The sequence below is a fragment of the Anarhichas minor genome, unplaced genomic scaffold, assembly GCF_050575085.1.
Source record: "Anarhichas minor isolate MPS153535 unplaced genomic scaffold, ASM5057508v1 ptg000052l, whole genome shotgun sequence".
In the NCBI taxonomy this organism is placed as follows: domain Eukaryota; kingdom Metazoa; phylum Chordata; class Actinopteri; order Perciformes; family Anarhichadidae; genus Anarhichas; species Anarhichas minor.
This window is the reverse complement of record NW_027466498.1, coordinates 3,160,001-3,185,892: the sequence shown is the minus strand read 5'-3', so window position 1 is coordinate 3,185,892 and position 25,892 is coordinate 3,160,001. Positions and strand designations below refer to the sequence as shown.

General features: G+C 43.4%; 1 protein-coding gene and 1 long non-coding RNA gene across 2 annotated transcripts in view; one reads left to right on the top strand and one right to left on the bottom strand.

The window, feature by feature from the left end:
• Nucleotides 1–963: 963 nt before the first annotated feature.
• On the bottom strand, nt 964–21,477 carry phf12b (PHD finger protein 12b). Its single transcript, XM_076075440.1, is given in 16 exon segments — nt 964–1,740; nt 1,743–2,135; nt 3,186–3,324; nt 3,446–3,528; nt 8,409–8,504; nt 10,361–10,507; nt 10,723–10,824; nt 11,927–12,638; nt 13,283–13,426; nt 16,570–16,734; nt 16,833–16,965; nt 17,065–17,185; nt 17,838–18,294; nt 18,440–18,512; nt 20,269–20,450; nt 20,755–21,477. Coding segments are annotated over 16 exon segments (3,216 nt in total). The 5' UTR covers nt 20,821–21,477; the 3' UTR covers nt 964–1,537.
• A 2,480-nt stretch (nt 21,478–23,957) lies between these two features.
• Nucleotides 23,958–25,892, top strand: part of LOC142931509 (uncharacterized) — a 4,081-nt gene continuing 2,146 nt past the window's right edge. Inside the window, exon 1 of the long non-coding RNA XR_012947355.1 lies at nt 23,958–25,529. This is a non-coding gene — a long non-coding RNA (uncharacterized LOC142931509). The remainder of the gene's footprint in view (nt 25,530–25,892) is intronic.

The window sequence follows — 25,892 nt, the reverse complement described above, 5'->3', positions numbered from 1 at the left end:
TGAGGCAAATTTGTAATTTGTGATTTTGGGCTATACAAAAATAAATTGAATTGAACTGCACCCGGCCCTCTAGTGGTGGAAAAGATGCACACACTGATCAGTGTGGGTTGTGGTGCAACTTTGACATAATGGTGACTGTTCTAACAGAAAGACTTTTCTATACACATCCATGACACTTGAAATTTCTGCAAAACTAAAGAGATTTTCCTCAACTGACTTATCTAAACTTGAGCAAAGACAAAGGGCACGGGTGAAAAATAATATTTTACCATTCCGTTTTGGATTTCCAATCTATTAAACTTCTGAACATTCAAGGTTTGAAGTTTTATCTAGTTCTGAAATGCTGTGAGAGAAATTGTTGCAGAAATCAGCCATGACATTGAAAATCTTCGAGATAACACTAAGCTACACTTTCTGTAGTCCAACACAAACTTGTTCCCAGGGAGAACAAAAGGAACAACTCTGTGTCCCAGCTGTGCACATGGCTCCCAGCATCCACAGTCCAACAATAAATAATATATACAATAAGCTTGTGTACTCCTTCGCTCCTATATCACACCACATCTCAAATACTGTCTGCACATAGACATAAACATTATGTAGCCGTAAAATAGGGTAGTGTTAAAAAATACCCAAATTTCACTTTGACACTCAGGAACTTGTATGCACTCGACTCATTCTTAACTTTAAGAACGATTTGATGCAATAAAGGATAGAATTCTACTCAACTGTCTATATAGCGACTCAAGTGTCAAAAAGCACTTCCACTGTCTGCCCTAAACCAGCCACAACTTCTGCAATCTACTTTCTCCTCGTTACGTGACCTTTTCAAGCAACATGACATTAATCACAAGCCTTTCCCCAAACACTTTCAATACTCAGAGTTACTACTGGTAAAGGTTATGACTAAGTCCATAAAGGCCCTACAAAAGCCAAAAAAATAACAGACACAAATCCTTTGAGTTTGTTCTTAGAAAATCTTTCTGTATTTACATGTTTGAACAGACAAGCAGGTACAGACAAAGAGTGCTTATATACAGAGCAGCACAAGATGTTAAAATGAGTGCTAAAACAATACGGTATTTACACTTTGACTACAGCGGAAAGTACAGACTAAGAACAAGCTTTATCACAAAACTTCTGGTACTCTACACAGTATCACAAATTCCATGAACTGTACAGTTAAAAACCAAACAATGGTAAATCTACATGAAATCCAATGACTCTCCAATTGAGAAGCAATGAATTATATATATTTACATTATATATACATATAGTGTGTAAGCATGTATGTTTTCATACATATATAGCTACCTATGGTGCAAAAGCAGCAAAAGAAAGAATGTATGGAATTCAATACTACAAAATAAAAGGTTTGTGCTAAATGGGCTGACAGACAAAATAATGTTACACCATACATGACCAATATACTAGCAAAAGAAAAGTTGCGCATCAGTAAATAATGTTCGCTCAAAGTCCTAACGGTCTGAAGTGAACAGAGGGTTACTGGTCAGTCATTCAAAAACAGAAGAGATTGTCAATAATACTTCAAGTTCATGCAAAGATATAAACCATTAAAAATGAAAAAATAAACTTTTTCCCTGTTGACCAACCAGCTGTGCAACTTTCCCTTCATTGTGACTCGGAAGGTGCAAAACAAAGGAGGGTGGGTGGGTTTTCCTGGGCAGGTTATGGAATAGAGTCGGAGCGCAGTAGGGGCACTTGGTGGGGAGGGACAGTCTCAGTGTCGGTCTCATCCTGGCTGGAGGGGCTGCTCACTGTGGCAGTGTTGGGTAGTGGTGTGATGGTGGTGCTGGCCACACTGCTGCTGCTGTTGGTGCTGGTGCAGCTGGCGGCAGGCGCTGTGGTCTGCTCCTCTTTGGGCTGCTTACTGGCGAACTCCGTGATGCTGAAGACAAACTGGAGGCAACCCACTTTGATGTAGCTGCCATGGTGGAGCAGGGCCGTGCCCTCCCAACCCGCCCCGCTGCCTCCAATCAGGCTGGAGCTGCTTCCCTTACAGCTGCACGATAGCTCGGCGCTGCCCTGAGGCTGGCTGCTCATCACTCCACCAGCCGGCAACAGACCCACCACAGAGCTGGGACCCTCGTCATCCTCGCGCTTCTTACTGCGACCTGCACCGAGAACACAGAGGGAACTTGCTTTCAGTACCAGGTACTTTTCTCAATTGAATTTTCCACTGCAGATAGTCCCCACTCAATGTAGCCAGGATTCTTAGCTGATCGTCATAGCAACACTGTGTGAAGCTGCCACATCATCATCGTTAATACAACACAAACAGTGTGTAGTCTCGCTGCATCCTCTCATTAGCAACCAAACAGAGGAAGGACTATACTTTGTCAATCGACCACAGCGTAGTTTTGCAGTTTTACAAAAAATCTGGTTTGAGTGGTTCGCTATTGACGGAAGCTTGGCTATTTAAAAATGGCAAGTTTGTGCAGGATGTTTTATATTTGCTAGATGTGCTAGTAAGGATTCTCTCTGACTAATCAGTGGTCTGCAGTGTTTAACCTCCATCTTTTAGTATCAGCTCAGGTTGCTTGGCACCTTGACCGATGCGATACCAAAAAAAGCACCAGGCACCAGGTACTAGTCGCAACTTTTACAAATGGAAAACCCAAAAAAGAAAGGTTCTAAGCAAGTTGAGTTGAACCGTACCATGCAGTGGAAATGCTGCCTAAAAGTAAAGAGAAAAGGGATGCAGGGTTTTTATGCCATTAGATGATGGCAGCAAGTGGCAATACAGGTGTCACGTCAATACATAAATCTTATGCAGCATTTCATCGGCATGGTGTGGCACGGCTCTACTCAATCTGCCTTTTTGGGTTTTCCATAAACAAAAGTTGTGGATAGTACCTGGTACCACCTCAGTCGAGGTTCTGAACAAGCTGAGTCGATACTAGTTGGTTCACTCCTGCCCTACCATAAATTGTACCTCTTCGGTGTTTGTGTATGTAATAACATTTCCAACACGAGCATCATCCTGTCTTTGACACAAGGCACTGAGGAAGATGTTAGCTGTGCTTTTTGACACTGAAAGAGCACAGTTCAAATCTTCTCTGGAGCCTCTGTTGCACAATTGTTCTGACAGCATCACTGATGACCCTCCAAACTGCGTGCACTATGAATACTGGGGAAAGTGTGTGAGAATGACATGTACTGACGTATGATGCCTTGGACTTTGGCCACCAGCCCACTTGGTGGAGATGGAGAAGCCTTCTCTGAGAAGTCACACGAGTAGAGGACGTTGTCCACTGTGGTGCCGTGCTCGCTGTAGTTGAGCAACTCATAATGCTTGGTATTCTGAAAAGGACACACACACAATCAACAACAGAACCTAATGTGTTTAATAGGCAGAGGTGGAGAATTATGGTAGAGTACAATAACATACATTTAAGCAGTACAGCAGTTCAAAAGCACATACCTCATCATAGAAAATACAGGCGTGTTTCCCCGATATGTAGTTGCAACGACCATAATTTGTAAGGCACACGTCCATGTCAGCACCTTTACCAAAACATTAGAATAGTAGGGAGTTTCAGTTATATGGAAAAATTCAATAATGCTCATCTAAGACATAGTTCAAATACATTGTTGCCAGTTTTAGTGTTGTCAATTCCATTTTAAAATTGTTCCACTAAGAAAAGGAGACACCTAACATTTATTTTGCCGTATCATCATGTCTTGAATTGTCTTAGAAAATGAAAACATGAGTACAATGTATGAACTGTCATGAAATTCAGTAGCCAGGGTGGGCATTGTCCGATATAATTGCCAATACAGTACCCGCATTTTGGTACAGATACCAAAACAATACGTTTGTGAATACCTTACTTTGAGAAATACAAACACATTTTTAAACAAACCCCTTTCTTTCTTTCAAAAAAGTGTTTCCCCAACTTGGGGGTCGGTACCAAGCTCCGTCTGAGGGTTCATGAAGTCATTGCCAGGACAGGAAATACACATTTCTGCTCCATCAAAATGTTTATTTACTTTTCTGTAGTATTTTATTTTTTGTTGTGAAATACTAGATAGTTTTACCTCTTTAAGCCTCTAAAATTGTTTCTAATGAGAATGTCACTCTTGAGTTCAACTGCTGGCAATTCATAAACACATAAAATGTCCAAGCTGTCAGTCACAAGTACACACTCCTTCCCTTAACCCTCTGATGCACAAGATTTTCAAAACATTTTAATGGACAGCATGGTTAAAAAATGATCCATGTTCAGTTTCTGTATGATTTAATAGATAACTGTAATGTAAAGTAAAGTAAAATGATGATATCACACAGGACTTTAAGAAATAGTTCATTATTTTGTTTTTATTATTACAAGTCATTCTATTAATCATTTCCTGTCTTGCTATTTAGAGAGAAATTTGGTTTACTCATCTCAAGGGAAACTTGCACTTTACTTGGGTCAAAAATGACCCGCCAGGATGAAAGTCAACAATATATTTGTTTTCTGAAGAGACAAAACAAATCATACTGGTGTAACATTTCTTTTTGCAGCAATTCTGGCTGTAAAAAAAAATGAATACTTCAAAATATATTAATTTGAGTTCAGAAATGAATAAATCTATGTAGTATGGTGCCCAATTTTAGAAAATAAAAACACTGCAGGGGTACCTTCCTGGATGCGTCTATGGTAGATAAAAGACTATAAAATGCCCTCTAGGGTGCCTTTCCAATTGTGAAAACGTGATGCAGGGCCCCCCGGGGTGCTTTTCAAATGGAGAAAACCATTTGACCAGTGGTTCTCAACTGGTCTGGCTGCGGGACCCACCATCACCCCTTAATGGCAAGCCGCGACCCAAATCGAGGAAAATGTTCAACTTCTCAAATGTATTTAATGTAAAGATGGTGCAGTTTGAACCTGAGCTGAAAATGTCCTCTGCAGTCGTAGTATAGGGAGCTCTCTTGTGCAGAGAAATTGTTCCTGTCAGTCCCCATCCCACACATGTTTCACGTAAACGAGTAAAACTGCTTTGTTTGTGATGTCTGTAGATTCGCCTATTTGTAATGCAAAATGACCACTTGCCTAAATTCGAGCTGTGGTCTGTTGTTTGATGTCATCCGACATGTCTTCAATTTGCCTACTTATAGTGTCATTTGACAGAGGAATGGTTTTCAGTTTATCCTCTGCTGATATTAGCATTACGAGGCATTAACACCAAATATTGTTTAGGAGTGTGAATAGACAGCACTCCGGTACATAAAAATCCCCTTCAAAATAAAAGCACAGGATTTTAATTTTTTTTTTCAGCCAAAGGCCCAACCCACCAGTTGAGAATCACTGATCTAGAGTGCACTTCTAGTGGACACAACTTGATGACCAACGGTCGCTTTTCTCTGACTGAATACATTTAAAAAGGTAGAAATTCAACGTATTCGCAGTTTAGGGTGCACTTCTAGTGTAGAAAATGAGATGCAGGGTCCTCTAGGGTGTCCTTTTAGTGGAGAAATGAGAAGCAAATATTTGCTTTTGATTAAAAAAAAATCTCTAACCAGCATGGATGGAAAGGAATTGAAATCTAGTGTCTGATTAAATTAGTTGTTCCACAAGTGTTGAAGGTTGTTCTTCCACGGTGTATTTGGGCTTGTAGTTTGGCCTAGTTGCGAGCTTTATGAAATATGAGACTGACTTGCCGATCATGGCCCATCAGCTGAAAATTGTCCAGTTTTGATCGGGTGCATCTCCAGTTTGAGGAATATAATTAAATATTGAGTTATAATGCATAACAGGCAAAAATATAAAAATGTAAAAATAAATCATTCACTTTTGACCCATCTTGTAATCAGAGGGTTAAAAGAAGGGTCACAAGCCATGAAGGTTTGGCAGCTCCAAAAAAAACTTTGCCTAAAGAAAATACATTATTCAGTGTGGCTTTGTAGCACAAAGGCAGTAAAACTGCCTGTGCCAAAGCACACTGTATATAATCCATCGGGCTTAATCATAACTAGAAAATTCCTAAAGAAATTTTGACAGTGTGGCTTCTACTGCCCGAAGAAGTCGCAATATATAGCTACACACGCCGATGTTACCGGTAGTATCGTTGAGGTTCGATTGAGATATCTCTTCTCTCTTTTCTGCATTTTAGATTCATACTCTTGGATTGAATCTTGTATTTGTGATGGACAGTCCACAAATGGCTCCCGTCATTTCTGTACTGGACATGTACATCTTTGTTTGAGAAGCCTTTGGAAATGATGGGAGCTAACACTCCCATCATTTCTGTATTCGAGATAAATACATTTGCTTGAGAAGCCTTTGGAAATTATTTCTGTACAAACCCCATTCTGAGCTTCATGTTAAGATACAGTTACTCCATGGGGCTTTTATTTTGAAAGGGTGGGACTGGGTGGGTGAGAGAGGGGGAGAGGAGACATATTCATAATATTTGACACACAAACACAGAGGTTATTAAATGGCAGACTTCATCACAGTTAGAATTCACTCTCTGGAGCTTTTATTTTGAAATGGGAGGGGGGGGGTTCTCTAAAGATATCTAAGACCTGAATGACTGTATGATAGAGAGAGACAGAGAGAGAGGAGAGAGACTGAGTGACAGAGAGAGAGAGACAGACAGACGGTCCATGCTTCCAAGTCGTGTGTGCAGAGAGAGAGAGAGAGAGAGAGAGAGAGAGAGAGAGAGAGAGAGCGAGAGAGACTGTGTGCGTGTAACTGGTTGCCATGGGGAGGACGCACCTGGTGTTAGAGGCAGACTGATTAAGAAACATTAAAGTAAACAGTGATTTTGAACAAAACCCCTGCCTCTTTTTAACAAATTAGCATGAGTCTGAGTGCCAAAGTATGGATACCGTGAGAAAGATAAGACTCTGCCAAACGCGGTAATGTGTTTTTTATGTTTGTGGTGTTAAAAATGTGAGCTCCCGAGCAATATACAAAACTGGTACTGTCTGCTTTCTTTGAGAAATTAGTGGTGAGATTTAACATGGAGTCTAATGGAGCAGTTGGTTGGAGTTCATGTCGGTCTGTGGCTCTTTGAGCCAAATGTGTAAGTCCGTTGGATTCCACAGACACTTTACTGCGACCAGCACAACATTTCTAAGCTTTTGGGCCAAAATGGTGTATAAAGAGTAAAAATTGTGGGAGCTGGAGCAATTTGTTTGGAAAAAAATCACAGAATATGTTCCTGCTCCGCTCCACTCTGACAGTTATGCTCTCACTCTAGCTCTTAACGAGCCGTGCAATACACACCCATTATAAAATCTGAAACGGACCCAAAATTTTCCTGAAACTTAATCTGTGACTTCATGAAACTTGTGCTAGCTATCAAAATATCCCTTTGGCTCAATAAAGTGCAGCGTTTTGTCTACGTTTTAAACTTTGAATCATGTTTCTACGTTAATGTACGGCTCGTCAATATGGGCCCAAAGTTAAGTGTTTTTTTAGCTCTCTTCACGCCGAAACCCCATTCAAGTGAATGGAGAAATTTTGCTCCGTTTTTTGGGATTTTCGGGAAAACGGCTTGGCGAAACTCGGCGAAAAATAGATAGCACACTATTCCCGATCAGGCCGCACGTTTTGATGTATTTTTCACGCCGCTGTTGGCAACACTGTGTGAGGAGAAGCGCGCCAAACTTTTGGATAAACCTGATTATTAAGCCCGATGGATTATATACAGTGTGCCTTTGTGCTACAAAGCCACACTGAATAATGATTATTATGTCTCTCTCTCTCCTCTCCGTCTATCTTTCTGTCTGTCTCTCTCTCCCTCTCTGTGTCTCTCTCTATCATACAGTCATTCAGGTCTTAGATAATTTTAGAGGACTTTTCCCCTCTCACCCCCCCCAACCCCCCCATTTCAAATTAAAAGCCCCACAGAATGAATTCTACCTGGAATGCTTGTGATGAAGCCTCTCATTTTAGTGTCAAACATTATGATTCTGTCTCCTCTCCCCCTCTCTCACCCACCCAGTCCCACCCTTTCAAAATAAAAGCCCCACAAATACAAGATTCAATCCAAGAGTATGAATCTAAAATGCAGAAAAGAGAGTAGTGCTATCTCAATTGAACCTGAATGACACTACCGGTAACATTGGCGTGTGTATATATTGCGATTTCTTCGGGCAGTAGAAGCCACACTGTCAAAATTTCTTTAGGAATTTTCTAGTTTGAAATTATGATTCAAAGACAAGCATGAAACTCAGCAAACACTTGAGGCCAATCTTCTATATTTGGTGCTACAGACACATTTCAGTTGGTATCAAAGTATTTGACAATTATCAAATTGCTCAACCCTACTCACCGTCCCAGCACCGGGGTTAAAAAACAACAACACATATCAGTGCAACTGTTAACACGTCACTCTGCAGAAGCACGTACAGCGGGCAATTGTCACTGTCATCAGTCAGCATGTCTTACCTGATCCTATGTATAATGTCCTATAGCACATGCTGACAGCTCCTCCTTTTCCTGTCAGAGGGTAGAAGACAGCTCGGGCCTGCACCTTCTTCTGAGCTGGTAGGAAGAGATTCAGCTTGTGAACTTTGGAAATACTTTCAGAAAAGTCTCTATATTAGACATTAAATCACACCTTTACACTCTAATCATTTTTCTAGGGACCCACTTAAAAAAAAAAAAAAAAAGTATCACGACCCAATTCATTCTTGGTCTTAAGTGTGTAAATTATGTTTTTACTGCCATTTCATGTTATTAAAAACATGTTAAATACTTTATAAATGAGACATCTAGAGTTAACAGGCTATTGTTTTTTTTTTTCCTCATCAGAAAAATTATTTTCAGACCAAACACAAATAATTTGTGCAAAATAAACTATACGACAATTTTTTAATTCAAGGCTAAATCTAAAACTTTGCATTTTCTTTCCTTTTCCAGCCAGCCAATGTCATTCTGTTGATTCCGTCGCACAACAATATGGAAATTGATGTCTTAAATTAGTGTCCTCTTTGATAAAAAAGGGTCCGATTATTGAGACAGCATCTGGGAAGTAGTTGAATCTACAAAAGATTGGTTATCATGATGAATGAAGCTTTAAACTATTCCATAGTTATGTTCTTACCAGCAATGGAGGCACATGAGCTCACTGTCCATAGAGGTAGTATAAGCTGACAATTACAGACTGACCAAACAAAATATAGCTTGTTTGCGATCACGTGACTCAGATGGAGGGCAAAAAGTGATTACTCTATATACTGGGCGAATTGGTAATGGAGGAAAGTGAATACATAACAGGGTTGATTGAACCTGCACGCAGCAGGTATCGCCAGAAAATAGAAACATATATTGAATGTGATCCCTACAAAATGAAGTAGAGCGATATTTCCCACAACTTGATTGATTTGCCCGGTGTGGAGGAGATCGACATTACAAATGACCTCGTCCTCCAGACCTCCTATTACACCGCTCACCAGATGAAGGCGTACAAGAGTCTAGAGGCTCTAGAACCAAAGTAGCATTGAACGACTGGCGTCTTGTTTTTGCCCGGGTAGCTAGCATCGCTAAAAACAAATCAATAACAATAGATAGTTAGCTGCTGAGAAACAGCTAGCTAAAACTGCGAAATACTAGCTGCAGAATAAACAACAAACAGGTGACAATATCGCAGATGTGGTTGGCTATGTTTCTGGTAATATCACCACCATGGTCCGTGTTTTTTGTCTGTGTTTGTGTCATTGTTTTTAATGCGGGAGAAAGCTAGTTAGCTATCTACCGGGAGATTTGTTTTTAGCAAAAACAAGACGGCAGTCGTTCAATGCTACTGTGGTTCCGAGGTCATGGACCCAACCGCTCACGAAATAGTTGTAAACCTTTAGACTCTTCTACGCCTTCATCTGGTGTACCACCATGGTCTGTTTTCCGTCAGTTTTAGCTAGCTATGTAGTTAGCAAAATGACTCCGCTCCTCCAGACTTCAGACGGAGGTTTTTGATCTGTATGTCGCTGTTTCTCTGTGAGGTTTTTAAACTCATCATCTTTGCGTACAACGTTTTTCGGTACTCGAAAGTAGCCCTTGTTTTCCCCCCCGATTTGATCAGTTGGATCGGCCAAAAACAGCGCAAACCAGTGGCATTATTGCTGCAGTATTGAACCTGCCTCCAGTTGCCTGCCCTCCATCTGGATAGCAAACCTATAGACAAGCCTTTCATACAGGGTTTAAGGTTATGAGCACGCTACAATTATCAAAATATAAACATTCAGCCTCAAATGTGTACTGCAGAAGTACATCTTCAATAAAATACTACTATGAAATGATTTGGCAGCCAAATAAAATCAACCTGTGGGTCCCGACCCAGTCAGAAAATGAGATGTGAAAACAAACTGAATAGCAGTGTCAGAGGTAAGTTAGTGCCTTACTGTCAGGACAGGGTGATGGGGTTTTGGGGGCAGCGCTGGTGGCTGAGGGAGGCGGAGTGCTGGGCACTTTGGGGGGGAAAAGCTGCTGGATCCTCTGCCAGGCCAGGAGCTTGATCATCTCTGTATCCAGTTTGTCCAGTTCAATCCCTACGCACACGCACACGCACACACACACACACACACACACACACACACACACACACACACACACACACACACACACACACACACACACACACACACACACACACACACACACACACACACACACGACCATTAGTTAATTCATCACAGCATGACATGTATACAATACCACAATGGTTCAGTATTGTCCGATGTCACTATTGAGTGAGCACACGTACCTCTTTCCTCATCCTTTCGATCTTTCATGCAGCTGGACAGGTTAGCCATGGAGGAGAGAGTGCTGGGCAGCAGTGAGCCCAGTTCAGGGCCAGCCTTTATGTCTGTAGAGGAGAAACATACCGGGGCAGCTTGTGGTCAAAGACCTGAGACTGATCTGGAGGCTTGCACATGGACATCTGACTGGATGGGAACTTTATTCATCTATGTAGAACAACCTATTTCAAACTACATATTATGCTATTTAAATGTGTTTGTGTACTATATAAAAACTATTCCTAGCTCTAAATTCAACTGCAGGACAGTCAGCGCCATTCGGAATCTCTTCTCCCATTGTTTGTCATATCACACTGATATTCTGCTGACACCTGAAACAGCTGTGAAATGTTTCCCACTGGCCACAAGAGGGAGCAGTTGGGCTATGGTCTGCTTTAAAGTATCTCAGTGAAAGCTGTGAGCGGTGGAAATGTTTGAACAAGCTGACAGGCTGCAAAAATGACCTCAAGCACATAAACTACCGAGACAAGGAACAGACTAAATCAAAGAAGTAGTAACATCCTGAGCAGATTATTATTATGAGTGCAGTTTGAGGTGTTTTTAAATAGTCTGGTGCTTCCTGTTCTGTTCCACCGTTGCCAACTATCTCAAATAATTGAACAAACAAATAAGTTATATGATCAAAGCAAGAATGAAGATTGTCACAGTGAAGGGAAAGTTGTTCTTGAGATATTTCATGGAATCAGAAGCATAGCGGTCTGGACTCAATCATTTCCATCTGCTTTCCCCACACATCCTCTGACTCTACAGCTCAGGTTTTCTTGGGTTTGGGAGACATGTGGAGCAGCCACTGTAGACCGAGGGTCAATATGCTTCTTACAGAGGTGAACTTCATTCCACGTTATGTAGCCATAGCTACTGACGATGAGGGCATAACCTCCTCCCAAACAACTGCAATGTAATTATTGAAAACTTTCAACATGAGTGAATACAAAATACACATTCTAAACACTAGAGATGTGTCATTTTCAAATTTAAATAACAAAAAGATAATACTTTTATCAATAAATGATTACCTCAACAGTTGTGTTAAAGAACAAAGGCTGCTATGGTGTTTTAAAGTTATTTTTGCATTGATCCCTAGAGAAGCTTAAATGAACCTGGGAAGCCAATCATCAGTGAGCAGTTTATTAGTTCAGGAGTGTGTACCTGGAGTAGGTGATGACAACCCCAGCTCCTGGTTGCCTTTAGTTGGTGTGTCTGAGCGGCCGCTGCTGGTGATAGAATAGGTGGGCTTTTCATCGCTGCTCATACACTCCTCCTGGTTCCTGTGGTTCTGCTGGCCACTGTGGGGCCATATTGTCAGGGCAGTGGGACAGTTCTTCTGAGCACAGGCCTCTGTAGTACTCTCAGGTTCCTTTTTAACCATTTCTGCTCCTATGTGGTTCACCAGCCCAGAGGCAGGAGCTGAGACTGGGGGTGTTGTAGTGGCCTTCAGTCTGTGCTGCAGCTCAGCCTGCCTGCAGGAGTCTGAGGCACTGTTACAGTCTACAGGCCCGTTAGCTTTGGGTGGCTGACATTCCTCTGCTCGAGGTCCGTTGGGTTTCCTACAGTTTTGACATGGTGGTGTGTTGCATTTACAAACACCCAGCTCTGCAAGCGTGTCCCTTGAAAGAGAGGCCCCCTGTGGGTCATCAGGTGTACTGCAGGGTTTAGAGCAGCTGTCGGGGTACAAAGTCCTTTCAAAAGAAGTTTTCATGTCCTCAGATGTTACACATGATTTAGCAGTGGTTTTCTGCTCAGAAGCCCAGTCTGCTGATGCTGTTACTGATGACAGGGTGGTTGCTGTGGATGAAGCCTTCTGCTTGATAGATAGGTGTCGCATGATGCTGCACTGTAGGGCGATGACATCCTGAAGCCACTGTTTAACAAAGCAGAACCATGTTTTAACAGAGGAAGCAACCATCAAGTCTTTTTATGACATCCTCCTATCCAATAGAGACATTTATGCCACAGGAAGAAATCAATATCCTGATTTTGTTACAAATATTTAGAAAAAAGTTGAAGCTAATTCGATTTTTCCTCGACTCTGGGCCTTAATACATGTTTGCTGTTTGAAAGGCTTGTATGTTAAACCGCAAGTTTAGCTTAACTTCCAGACCTCCTAAAACACAGACGTGTCAAAGTGTGTTTTAGTTAGACAAGCAATCAGACTTTAAAAAAGTGCACCTGAAAAGACCTGAATCCACAGACGTCCCGAATCAAGGCAAATATCACCTTCAAGCCATATTGCTGTTAGTATTAGAATTTGATTAATTTACTGTTCTTGCAGAAATCAAATAAGCAATGAATGCCTCTACCTGCATGGACACTATCATTCCACATTAGTCATGACTTTTAGGACCAGACTAACCATCAGTGATTCACCAACACACTTCCCTAAATCAGTAACATGCTTTTTTTCTACAGAGCATACAAGAGACGTTGTTGCAGGTGACTCTTGTTAGACTGATTCAAAATGGCAAATGATATTGGACAAACTGTGTCATGTTGTAGTCTGCCTACCTCTTGCTGCTCAGCCTCTGAGGTGGGGTGCTTTGAGGGCTGGTGGTCAGGCACACCGCTACTAACCAGCTCCAACTGGCGCACCCCCGCAGGAGTCAGCATGGGGGGAGGATTCTGGTACTGGGACTTGATTGCATCTGGCACCTGAGTCCAAACAGTGATTGTAAGAAATAAGGTAATTGTTTTTCCCAAACTTTTAATAATATTGTGATTAGTGCTGGGCAAGTTAACGCGTTATTATCGCGTTAACACATTCATTAATTGACGCCGACAATTATTTTATAGCGCGTTAACGCATTTTTTTATTTTGAAAGTCCGTGGAGGAAGTCTTCAGCAGACTACGTTGATGCAGCTTGTCGGAGACGTTTAGATAAACAAAAGCAAGATAAGCGGCATTACAACGTGCACCAGCTGTTGCTCTGCCTGGACCCTACTGGACATCGCTGCAGTAAAGTCAGCAGACACTTACATTATAGTGTACCTATATGCTGAAATTCACGGTAAACGCATTCAAACGGCACAGGTCGGGAGCGAGCGAAGGAATTTGAAAGTTAGCGGAAAGATTAGCGTGAGACAACATCCGGTTTCTTCAGACGAACATCCGGTTTTCAGAATAAGATGCCAACAAAGTATGAATTATATTCACATTAAGTATAAAACATGCTACCTGCATCTCGTAAGGGAAAATATACATATGATATAATAATGATATAATATAATAAATATGATCGCTACTGTATAAAGAGAATACTGCTGTTAAAAAGCACCTTATTTGTTTTAATAAGTGTTTGCAAACCAAATGTTATTGACCTTTTGTTCATATAGCAGTACTTTTAAAATAAAAGTGCGCAATACACTACTTTTGAATTCATTATTGAACTTTGTCATAACGATTAATCGCAAAAAATCCATGCGATTAATCGCGATTAAATATTTGAATCGTTGCCCAGCACTTCCCAGCACTGGGAAGCCGTCAAGCTGAAGAAGGAGACCTTCAAGGCCTGGTTGGCCCAGGGGTCTCCCGAAGCAGCTGACAGGTACCGGCAGGCCAGAAGGGCTGCAGCTGCAGTGGTCGCGGATGCTAAAACTCTGGCAAACCATCCGACGGCTCAGGAAGGGAAAGCAGGGCTTACCCCAGGCTGTTCTCAGCAGGGGGGGGGGGGGGACTGCTGACCCGGACAGGGCACATCGTCAGGCGGTGGAAAGAGCACTTTGAGGAACTCCTAAACCCGACCAACATGTCCTCTGCAGAGGAGGCAGCGCCTGAAGATCTAGGGGGAGGCTCACCCATATCCCTGGCAGAGGCCGCTGAGGTAGTCAAAAGCTCCTCGGTGGCAAGGCGCCAGGGGTGGATGAGATCCGCCCTGAGATGCTGAAAGCGCTGGACATAGTTAGGCTGTCCTGGCTGACACGCTTCTTCAATGTCGCATGGGGGTCGGGATCAGTGCCCATGGACTGGCAGACCGGGGTGGTGGTTCCCATTTTCAAAAAGGGGGACCGGAGAGTGTGCTCGAATTACCGGGGTATTACACTACTCAGCCTCCCGGGGAAGGCTTATGCCAGGGTGCTGGAAAGGAGGCTCCGACCGTTTGTCGAACCTCAGATTCAAGAGGAGCAATGCGGATTCCGTCCCGGCCGTGGAACAGTGGACCAGCTCTTTACCCTCGCAAGACTACTGGAGGGGTTCTGGGAGTTTGCCCAACCAGTCTACATGTGCTTTGTGGACTTGGAGAAGGCTTTCGACCGGGTCCCTCGGGGATTCTTGTGGGGGGTGCTGCGGGAGTATGGGGTGCCGGACCCATTACAACGGGCGATCCGGTCTCTGTACGACTGCAGTAGGAGCTGTGTCCGCATTCTCGGCAATAAGTCAGACATGTTCCCGGTGGGTGTTGGCCTCCGCCAGGGCTGCCCTTTGTCTCCGGTCCTGTTCGTGACTTTCATGGACAGGATATCTAGGCGCAGCCGGGGGGTGGAGAACGTCAGGTTCGGGGGTCTCGGGATCGCCTCTCTGCTGTTTGCAGATGATGTGGTCCTGTTAGCCTCCTCGGATCGTGACCTCCAACATTCACTGGGGCGGTTTGCAGCCGAGTGTGAAGCGGCGGGGATGAGTTAGCACCTCCAAATCTGAGGCCATGGTGCTCTGCCGGAAACCGGTGGATTGCTCCCTCCAGGTGGGGACGGAGTGCCTACCTCAAGCAAAGGAGTTCAAGTATCTCGGGGTCTTGTTCACGAGTGAGGGTAAGATGGAGCGGGAGATCGACAGACGGATCGGTGCGGCTGCAGCAGTAAAGCAGGCGCTGCACCGGACCGTCTTGGTGAAGAGGGAGCTGAGCCGGAAGGCAAAGCTCTCAATTTACTACTCGGTCTACGTTCCTACCCTCACCTATGGTCACGAACTCTGGGTCGTGACCGAAAGGACAAGGTCGCGGCTACAAGCGGCCGAAATGAGCTTCCTCCGTAGGGTGGCCGGGCTCAGCCTTAGAGATAGGGTAAGGAGCTCGGTCATCAGGAGGGAGCTTGGAGTCGAGCCGCTACTCCTTCGCATCGAAAGGAGTCAGCTGAGGTGGTTCGGGCATCTAATTAGGATGTCTCCTGGACGCCTCCCACTGGAGGTTTTCCAGGCACGTCCAACTGGGAAGAGACCCCGGGGAAGACCCAGAACACGCTGGAGGGATTACATCTCCCAGCTGGCCTGGGAACGCCTCGGGATCCCCCAGAATGAGCTGGAACATGTTGCCGGTGAGAGGGAAGTCTGGGTCAGCCTGCTTGGCCTGTTGCCACCGTGACCCGACCCCGGATAAGCGGAGGAAAATGGATGGATGGATGGATGCCCAGCACTAATTGTGATGTCTCTAAATGAACAGGGTATCTCCCACATCGATTGGGTTTGGGTACCGTGCCGAGGTAGATTGACACCCGAGTACATTCTTGCTCAAATTTTTACTTCAGATGCTTTGATAGAATTAATTTGAAGAAACTATTTGTTGCAGTGTTGTCTTCAGAGGTGCCTGTTGTTCCATCGTTTCTGTTCTGTCAGCATAGAGTATTTAACAAGAGGAAACCAAAACAACTGCAAAAAATCAGTTTTATAAGACAAGAATGATCAGTTATTGCATGAATTACCATCACCATCCGTGCACCATTGGTTTGTCTTAACAATTCAGAGCTGACCACACAACAACTCTTTGGGATATCCCTTAATAGCCTAACCCACACCCCCGGAGAAACACTGAAGAACACAATCTGTTACCACTGCGGGTCTACACCCGCACACTGAAGCAGTCTACCTTGATGGTCTTCTTAGTGTGCTGGTGGGTTGTGCGCCGATTAGGTGCGTTCTGCCGATGGACTCTACGCAGGAAGTCCAACTTGACTGCGTGCTGGGACATCCTGTCCTGGAAATGGTCAAACAGCTGACAGCGGCTGGACAGGCTCAGGCTCCTCTGACTCAGCTGCACATCACACACACATTAGAAAGGGAAAACTAAGCATTCTTTTGGCAAGACCAAAAAAAGTTGTTTAATCTCTGAGCCAAGATCATGCGTCTTACCACTAAGTGCTCAATATGGTTTGGACACATCCATTTTCCAGCAGGTAAAGCTGTGAGTGGAGGGTCCAGACAGTCCATGTGGAACAGAAGAGGACAATAGTCACACTGGACCAGTGGAGCCAACCTGCAACTCCTGTGAGAGGAAATCAGTCAAGACATGAGACAACTCAGGTCTGTGCAAATAATGCAAATAATGCAAATAATAATGCAAATAATGTAACCTGGTTCTAACCTGTTGCATGAAAAGCAGACTCTGACCGGTAGAGGGACCAGACCATTGGGATCCAGCTCATGCTGAGGCCTCCTGAAGGGCTTCCCTAGTAGCTCCTCTTTTCTCCTCCGTTTACTGCTGCCTAGAAATCCAAACGATCCAACCCAGGTATCTTTATGCTGTCATGTATCAGACATCTGAAGTGCTCGATATAACCCAGGCACACTTTATAATCCCCAAAAAATAACTACTTTGTTTTTACAAGGGGTGTAAATCTTTCACTATTTCACGATTCAATTCTTGGGGTCACAATTCCATTAAAAACTGGTTCAAATTTTATTCTCGACACAGTACATATATTGGTAGGATTATATTTCTGAAAAACGTGCTAATTTAAAAAATAACCATGAATTATTTTTTTTCCTTCAGTCCTAGTTTTAATATATTTATTTTCCACACCTTGCCTCATCTACTTCTAGTTTGGTTTCTGGAATTTAATAATTTCACCAAGAAGGGTGTTTAAAGAGTTTCCCAACCTTTGGCTCCAAATCCAATCCATTGAAAATAAAATAGTTTGCTAAACTAATGTCCACATGTCAACTTAGCAGCTCTCCAACAGTTGGGGTCATTAGTAATTTAGGACTTCAAAAGGTTACCAGGCCGTGAAGAGCCATTTTTCCCATCACCCTAATATAATTTACTGTTTTTTTTCCCTTCACCATTTGAAAACTTGTTGAAATAAATACAATACAATTTCACAGTAAATGTTTCATAACTCAATATGACTGACTGACCTGGAAGTGCAGTGGTGCAGGTGAGCTCACTGGGCAACTGGAACTGCGTAGGGTTTCTCTCCATAGCGGCTGCTATTAGCAGCTGAAAGGGCCTCTTGAGAAGGCGTGGAGTTGGAGCCGATAGCGTAGCACCCTCAAGCTCTGAGCCCTGAACTTCATCCTCAGGCTCTGCTGCCTCCTCCTCCCCGTCGTTCTGCTCCTCTGAGGGGGTTGGGGTGGACGAAGTGTTGGAGGTGGGCGTTCCAGGCCGGCTGCTCGGCCTGCTGCTGGTCCTGCGGTCCAAGAGACGCACCTGGGCCACTCGTAGACCGGGCCCTGCTGCCCCGGCCCCCGGAGGCAGGCCGTCGAGCCGCAGTGGTCCGGCATTGAGCTCCAGCTCCACGGCTGGGGACACAGAACGCTTCGATGAGGACTTCTCCGGAAGGCCGTTGGTCTGCTCTGTCTTCTGCTCTCTCTTCTGATGGCAGCAAACAAAGACCAAAAGACAGATTTATTAGTCCATATAGCATACAAGCAAATACCTTTCTCTACGTTATTTCCAGCAGCATGACAGTAACATTGGTGGGGGACTATGTGTGTAACAGAGATGACCTGCCACTTACCTTTTTTCGAACATTGCAGCGGTGACACATCCATTCTCCTGGGGGAAGCATTTCTTCACTTAGAGGTGGATTGCTGAGTTAAGAAGGTAAAACACAATACTCAGTGGCCAGGTTCATAATCAATGCAGGCAAATTCATATACATTATCATTTAACATGCAGTCATGATGTTATGCTTCAAAATGATGTTGCCTAATTTCATGCGAGGAGGAACATTTCGATTTTCACCATGATTTTGAATACAATATCTATCCCGTGAAAAAATTTCATTCATTTTCTTACTTGGTCACAAGCATATTCCCCACATAGTTATCCAACGTTACAGTGTCACATCTACTGGACTGACAATTGCATTTCATCAAAGAAAAATGCATGTCAATGATGTGAAACGATACCTCAATTTCCAATTTGTTCATATCTGTATTATAAAAAGCTGGAACATGAATTAATCATATACATGAGTAAATATCCTAAATATTCTAATTAAAGTAAAGTTAATAAAAACCTCAAGGAGGTCAATGCCATGACTGATTTATAACAGGCAGGACACATCTGAAGCCAAGTCTATAATCTACGGCCTAGAACCTAGAAGTGAAATGCATTAAGTTACCCTGTGTAAATACTACATTTAAGATAATACACAGTAAAACAGCATGTTTCCCCCTCTATGATGCGATACGACAGAACTCCAAAACGTGAAGATGAAGTCATTCACAGGCCTGACCATATATGGATATTACGTTTCTGTTTGGTCGCTTCCAAGTGACAGTCTGAGCGAAACAATTCCAAATGCCAATTCTAAAATAATCATGCATGCAGATGTTTAACGATGGGAAGAGCTTTGTAACACGTCCACAGCAAACACGGCCATAGCGCTAACGGTACACCATCCCAGGAAACGACAAAAAAAATTGTCTATTCATTTGTAAACCCCCTTTCTCAAAGCTGGATTTAAAAGGTTGGTAAGATGGCGGTGGAATAGAAAAAAAGAGCAGGGAGGTCGCCATATTGTAAACAGAGGCAGTTTCGACTCCATTTTTAGCAGCAGCGGCTCCACTGGCTGCAGCCGCGACAGGAGGGGAGGACTGACTGCAAGCTAATTCTAGCCACTTCTTTCTTTAGCCTATGCACGTCTTATGAACATGACTTTTCATTGACAACAACGACGGAAATTATGCTCTGCTTGTACGAGCAACCATACACATTCTCCAAAGAGTGAGGCAATGGAACGGTTAGCTACTTCAAGTCACTCGACACCAACGTAACGTTAGATCAAATGAGCAGTTTGATCGCCAAACCCAATTCAATAAACTTCAAGTTTAATTCACTCGCCATCAGGTTTAGCAGAAATATAACCTCCAGATCTGTTTTAATGTATGTATAGTTACTGATGAATTCGGCATACAAGTCATTATTTGGGCAGCACAGTAAATTCAATTTTACAAAAGACTACACAGGGCTCGCTACCGCCCTCCTCGGTTCAACTGCACTGGAGAGAAGGCTTCAGTGTGAATATATAAGAGGACCCACCGATGGGTACAGTTGAAATGTCAATGAAATAACAGCAGATATGTACTGAACAATAACGACTGGTACAATCTCACTACAATGAGAAAATAATTCACAGGTTTCCAGTGACATGTCAACGACTCAGTAGCATATACAACAGCAAAATGTAACTTCATCGGGGAAACTTCCACTGAAGTTAGCATTCAGCATCTGGCGTACAAATGCAGCAAAAGCAGACTCACAGTCCCTTGTCGTGCATCACCGCATGCATACCGTATCATTTTGCGTTGTAACTCCTTTTCTTAAATATATTTCACTTACCAGCATTGGAGGTGAAAGGCTGCAGGACAGTGGTCACAGCACAGCAAGTCTCCCCCCTCCCGGCAACTATCGCAGGTGTCGTGGTTGGTGGCCCTGCCGCTCCTCCGTGCGTCTCTCACCAACTTCCGACTCCTCTTCTCTACCTCCTCGGACTTCGGGGGCGCCAGCAGTGTTTGGATTTGCTGTAAAAGTTGTTCAACTCTTTAGTAAAAGATCACGGCACCCCGACTGATGGCATGTCAAAAGAGTTGCAAAATATGCAGCTATATTCCCGCTGTGCCAAGCTTGGGGAGAGCGCTAACGTTACCGTTTACTTGAGGCCTCCATTATCAACCCGATGTATTAAGTTAGCTAACCGAGAGGTGCTTGACAGCAGGCTTTAGTGGTCTAATGATAACGACAATTAATATGATCGGAAAATACATCAATGCATCATCAAAAGAGAGTATTTTACTTCATTAGGGCTTTCGAGTAGAGCAACCTCACCTCCATTAAGCCCCCAGAGGTATCCAAATCGTACACGATCGTCGGGGTCTCCATTTTGTCCCACATTCATCCAGGTGCAGACGTTGCTAAAGGAATTTGCGATACAAATGCCTTCCCAACACAAAACGATGAGAGTAAATCCCGTAGTAAATGTCTTTTACCAAATGTTTTTAACCAGAAGATGGCTAGCCAAGCGATGCAGGCTATCGTTAGCTGGCTAAAGGAGCTAACTACGAAGCCAAGACGCAAACCAGTCAAGGTTGTGAAGCTAACTGTCTCACTAGCTTGTGTTGTGTTCCCAAAAAGACAACAAAAATCAACGATAATCGTGTAATTGAGACACGGGCTTCTTAGCACCACTTTATACGAGCTGCGCCAAGCCTACATACAGAATTTTATATCAACAGATTGTTGCTGTTAGCTACAAAATCCATCTGCGGCCTAGCTGGCCAGCCATGATTCTTCTTTCTGCTCCTGCAAAAAGGAGCCTTGTAAATCTGCAAACCCCTCCGCTCCCATTGTCAACAAAGCCAAAAAAACAGAAGAATATTCAGCGTGGCACGGTCCAATGCACGGTTTCCGATAGCGTTCGTAATGTATAATCCTCAAATCAGTGTATGTGGAGATGCAAATTTGGTTGATGTTATTGTTGTGAAAAAGGCTGTGCATCTACACAGGCTGCTAGCAACATCCTCTACCAGTTGGCGCAACCGCGAACAGCCCGACGCGCATGCGCATGGGAACGGATATAGATAATTGAGAGGATACACTGTAACAAGGAGCGAATAAATTGTATACAACATTGTATCTGGCTACTAGACTATTACATGTATCCTTACCATTCCTATCGCAGTCTTCTGTGCCTGAGCTTGCTACTAGCTATTACTACAGTTTCCATATTGCTGCTACTGTGAAAATATGAACTGTTGCTTGTATTGATAGCAGTTTTGCCAACGAGTGTTACTGATAGGCTACCTCTTTTTCACAGGCTGCTTTTACGTGTTACTCCTACTAGTAACACGGACTACGTTACTGCTGCTTTCGCAATTTCATTTTTACCACTGTTTCCTATTGCTCGCGATTTGACTATAGTGTTACCGGTCCTAACGCGACCATTTTCTATTGTCACAGACAGTGCCCTCCATTTTTTGAACTAGCACTACTACCAAATAAAATTACAACTAATAATAATGGGACTAGTATTACCTCTATAACTACTACCACCACTGGCAGTACTGCTTCTGTCTTACATATTGGGTCATTAAATAAGAAGTCGAACCTTTACTTACAGTTTTTCTCAATTGTTTACACACTAACACTGGCACTTAAGACACAAAGACCACGACCTGAAACAATTCTGCTAAAATACAAGCACATGTACTGCTTTACATTCAGATTGCAATTCTAAACTTCACTTTAAAAAAAAGAGAAACACTACACACAACCAACATGCAAAATCTTTATGAATAGATATCTTTTGTTCTTCTGGACCACGCTGCCATTTAAGAGTGGAAATTACATTTCCTATTCTCTCTAACTTCTCTCATGGGCAAACATAAGTTGCACAATAATTAAATTAGCAATCAGAGCTTTAGCAATAAAAGGGCCACAGATGGCCTAACAATGGGAGACACTGTCAAACCAGTCTTGAGCAGGTTAGGTTAGGTTGATTACTGTAGTACAGTAAATGGAAAGAAGCCTCCGTATCATATATGTATGAGATCGGGAACTACTGTATATTCCTAACCCCATTTTTGGCCTATTGAAAGATAGATAAAGAACAGAAGACGGGATGATGCCTTTTTTTCATGAATGTAGCCATTTTTGAATATGTTTGTTGGGATATATAGAGTAGTCCATAAAACATGTTTATATTACAGTGTCTTTGTGTTTATATATTTGTGTATGAAAACAGTTCACAACATTTTTTTACAACAGACTTGTACTTTTATGTTACACACTGCTGAAAAGCTGCTAAACAAATTTTCATGGTTCTAAGCACAATGACTATATATGTTTGTATGTCTGTCTATCTTTCTAGTCCTTGGTAGAGCATTCACACTAGTGTTTTACATTCATACTAGTGTGTTTACATTCATACCTGTGTTTTACATTCATACCGGTGTTTTACATTCATACCGGTGTTTTACATTCATACCTGTGTTTTACATTCATACCGGTGTTTTACATTCATACTAGTGTTTTACATTCATACCTGTGTTTTACATTCACACTAGTTGTTACGCCCCCTGACTTAACGATGCCTCTTTTCGAGTGGAGAGCTCTGTTTGTCTTTCAGGTCTGCCACGCCCCCTGATGATCACTGAAGCACCCACACCTGAGAGTCCCCATTTCATCAGTGGAGCTGCATATCAACCCCCGAATCCAGTGTTTCCCAGCCCTCGTTTGTTCACTCTGGGCCTGTGGCGCTGTGGGTTTGCTGTTGTTGCTGCCGCTGCCCGCTGCCGCTGCTGCTGCCAAGAGCATTTGTGCTGCCATGGGGTTCAAACTTAATGGAAGCTTTGTAGGGGTTCTCTGTCTTTTATTTGGTAAAGTTTTCTCCTGTTTTTGTGACTAGTTAGGGAGTTCAGTATTGTTTGTTTTCGTAGTTCAGCTGATCTCTTCTTTTCCAGCTAGCATGGGGGTTTTGTTTATTATGTTGGCCTTAGAGACCCTGACGGCTACGCTTCCTTATTTTAGTTGGTTTGTTTCTGGTCATCTATACTGTTAATACATGTGTCTAATTGCTGCTGCCTTGTCCTCTTGGTTTTTGTTTAACTTTTGCCAAGGTTTTCCATCACCTTTTATGTTACTTCCTGTGTACCCCTAGGCACACTATATAGGCCGTAACATAAGTGGGGGCTCGTCCGGGATATGGCTGTTTAGTTTGGAATGTTTACTTTGAAACAGTTCGACAGTTGTAAAAAAGATGACTTCTGTTTAATTGCTGCACATTATGAGACTCCTGTTAATAGGTCTTGGATTAAGCAGGAGTTAAAGTCTATTATTCGGAATGGCTTGGCAGAAAAAGGTCCGTTTCTTCTAGCAGGTCCTGAGCAACAGACTCCAGCAGATGATCCTGAGGCAGTTGCTACAGGGAAAGCATTTGCTGAGGATCTGATAAGTCCTCCCCATGCGGCTAGGCCACGTGAGGAAAAACCACCCTCTCTTTGCCACGGTTTGAGCCATTGTCTCTTGGTTCTTCTCCTTTGTCTCGTGTAGGTGCCCGTTTAAAGGTGCGCTTAGTTCGTCTTGAATTTGAAGCAAAAGAAAAAGCACGTAAAGAGGAGCTAGAATTCCAGTTAAACTGCCGTAAGCTTGACGCCGACACTGCTATTAAAATCCGCCAGCTTGAGTTAGTCTCAAAAGAATGCTACTGAACTGTGCTGTGTTTTCTCCTCCAGTTTCAACTCCTTCGGCATTCGATGTTAGCAAAAACATCGCTCTGGTCCCTCCATTCCGGGATACTGAAGTAGAAGCTTATTTGAATGGATTGCTGCTGCTTTGCATTGGCCCAAGGATGTCTGGCCTCTTCTACTGCAATGCAAGTTGGTTGGTTAGGCACAAGAGGCGTGTGCTGCCCTTTCTATTGAGGACAGTCTTGGGTATGAAAAAGTTAAAAATGCCATACTTGGGACTTATGAGCTTATACCTGAAGCGTACAGACAACGCTTTCGTAGCATGAGCAAACCTTTGTTGAGTTTGCTAGAGAAAAAGGGATACTTTTTGGTAGATGGTGCCTAGCAAGCAAAGCAACTGACTTCAGTTCACTACGTGAATTAGTGTTGCTGGAAGAATTTCGGGACTGTGTTCCAGAGCGGACCATTGTTTTTTTTTTTTTTTTGAATGAACAGAAAGCAACTACCTTGCAGGAAGCTGCCGTCCTGGCAGAAGAGTTCGCATTGACACACAAGAGCATCTTTGTGGGTAAGCGTGAAGCATCTTCCCATGAGACAATGGTAAGAAATGCTGACTCACACTACCAGCGAGAAAAAGGGGCCCCTGTAAGTTATACATCAGACAAGCGGTGTTCTTACTGTCTCAGAACTAGGCATGTCATCGCTGAGTGTCTGACTCTCAACGCAAACATCAGCCTCGACAAGTAATGCAAGCCAAGGGTATTGGTTTAATCAAAACGGTTGATCTTTCCAACTCCCCGGTAACGCTTGGTAGGCCTGAAGAACCTGATGAATGTTTTAGGCCATTTCTTTTTGATGGATTCGTGTCAGTGACAGGTGTTGTGGAAGACCAGAGGCCGGCGAAGATACTGAGACACTGGTGAGTCGCAGTCTTTCATTCTCGCTGATCTTCTGCCTCTCGGCACTGAGACCTCCTGTGAAGCTAGTGCAATAGTACGGGGCATTGAGATGGACTACGTACCTGCCCCACTTCATCGTGTGCATATCCAGTCCAAGCTAATCTCTGGGTTCTTTGATGTTGCTGCACGCTACTCATTTCCTATATAAGGGGTTGACTTCATTATGGGAAATGATATAGCTGGGGATAAGGTACTACCTACTCCTGAAGTGGTGGATATCCCTGTTACTAGTCCAGATGAGGATGAAGTGTTGAAAAGTCATCCTGACGTGTTTTCTGTCAGTGTCCTCACCAGATCACAGACTCGTAAACAGAAAGAGGAAACCAACCTGGCCGACTCCATACTTGGAAATGTCTTGGCCGAAGACAAGCTGCCCCCGTTGATCGTCAGGATTCTACACCTCCTGAAGAGGACCGAATCACTCCCACAATGAGTTTGTCGCCATTGGCTGTGACACGTGAGTCCCTGATTGAAGCTCAGAAATCTGATGCTAGTCTTACAAAATATTTTGGGGGAGTGACGGCAGTAGCAAGTGAGAACATGAGACAGTCATTCTATACAGAAGACGGGATCTTGATGCGAAGATGGGTTTCACGGCCTCTGTTAAAAGGCCTCTGTTGGGTATTGAGCATGTTGTCTCCAGTCCATACCATCCACAGTCACAAGGTGCACTAGAGCAATGGCATCAGACCCTAAAAGCAATGATGCGTAAATACTCCTTGAGACTGAGAAAGATTGGGATGATGGTCTACCTTTCTTACTCCTGAAGCAAAGCAGGAGTCTCTTGGTTTCAGCCCAGCTGAACTGGTGTTTGGCCATA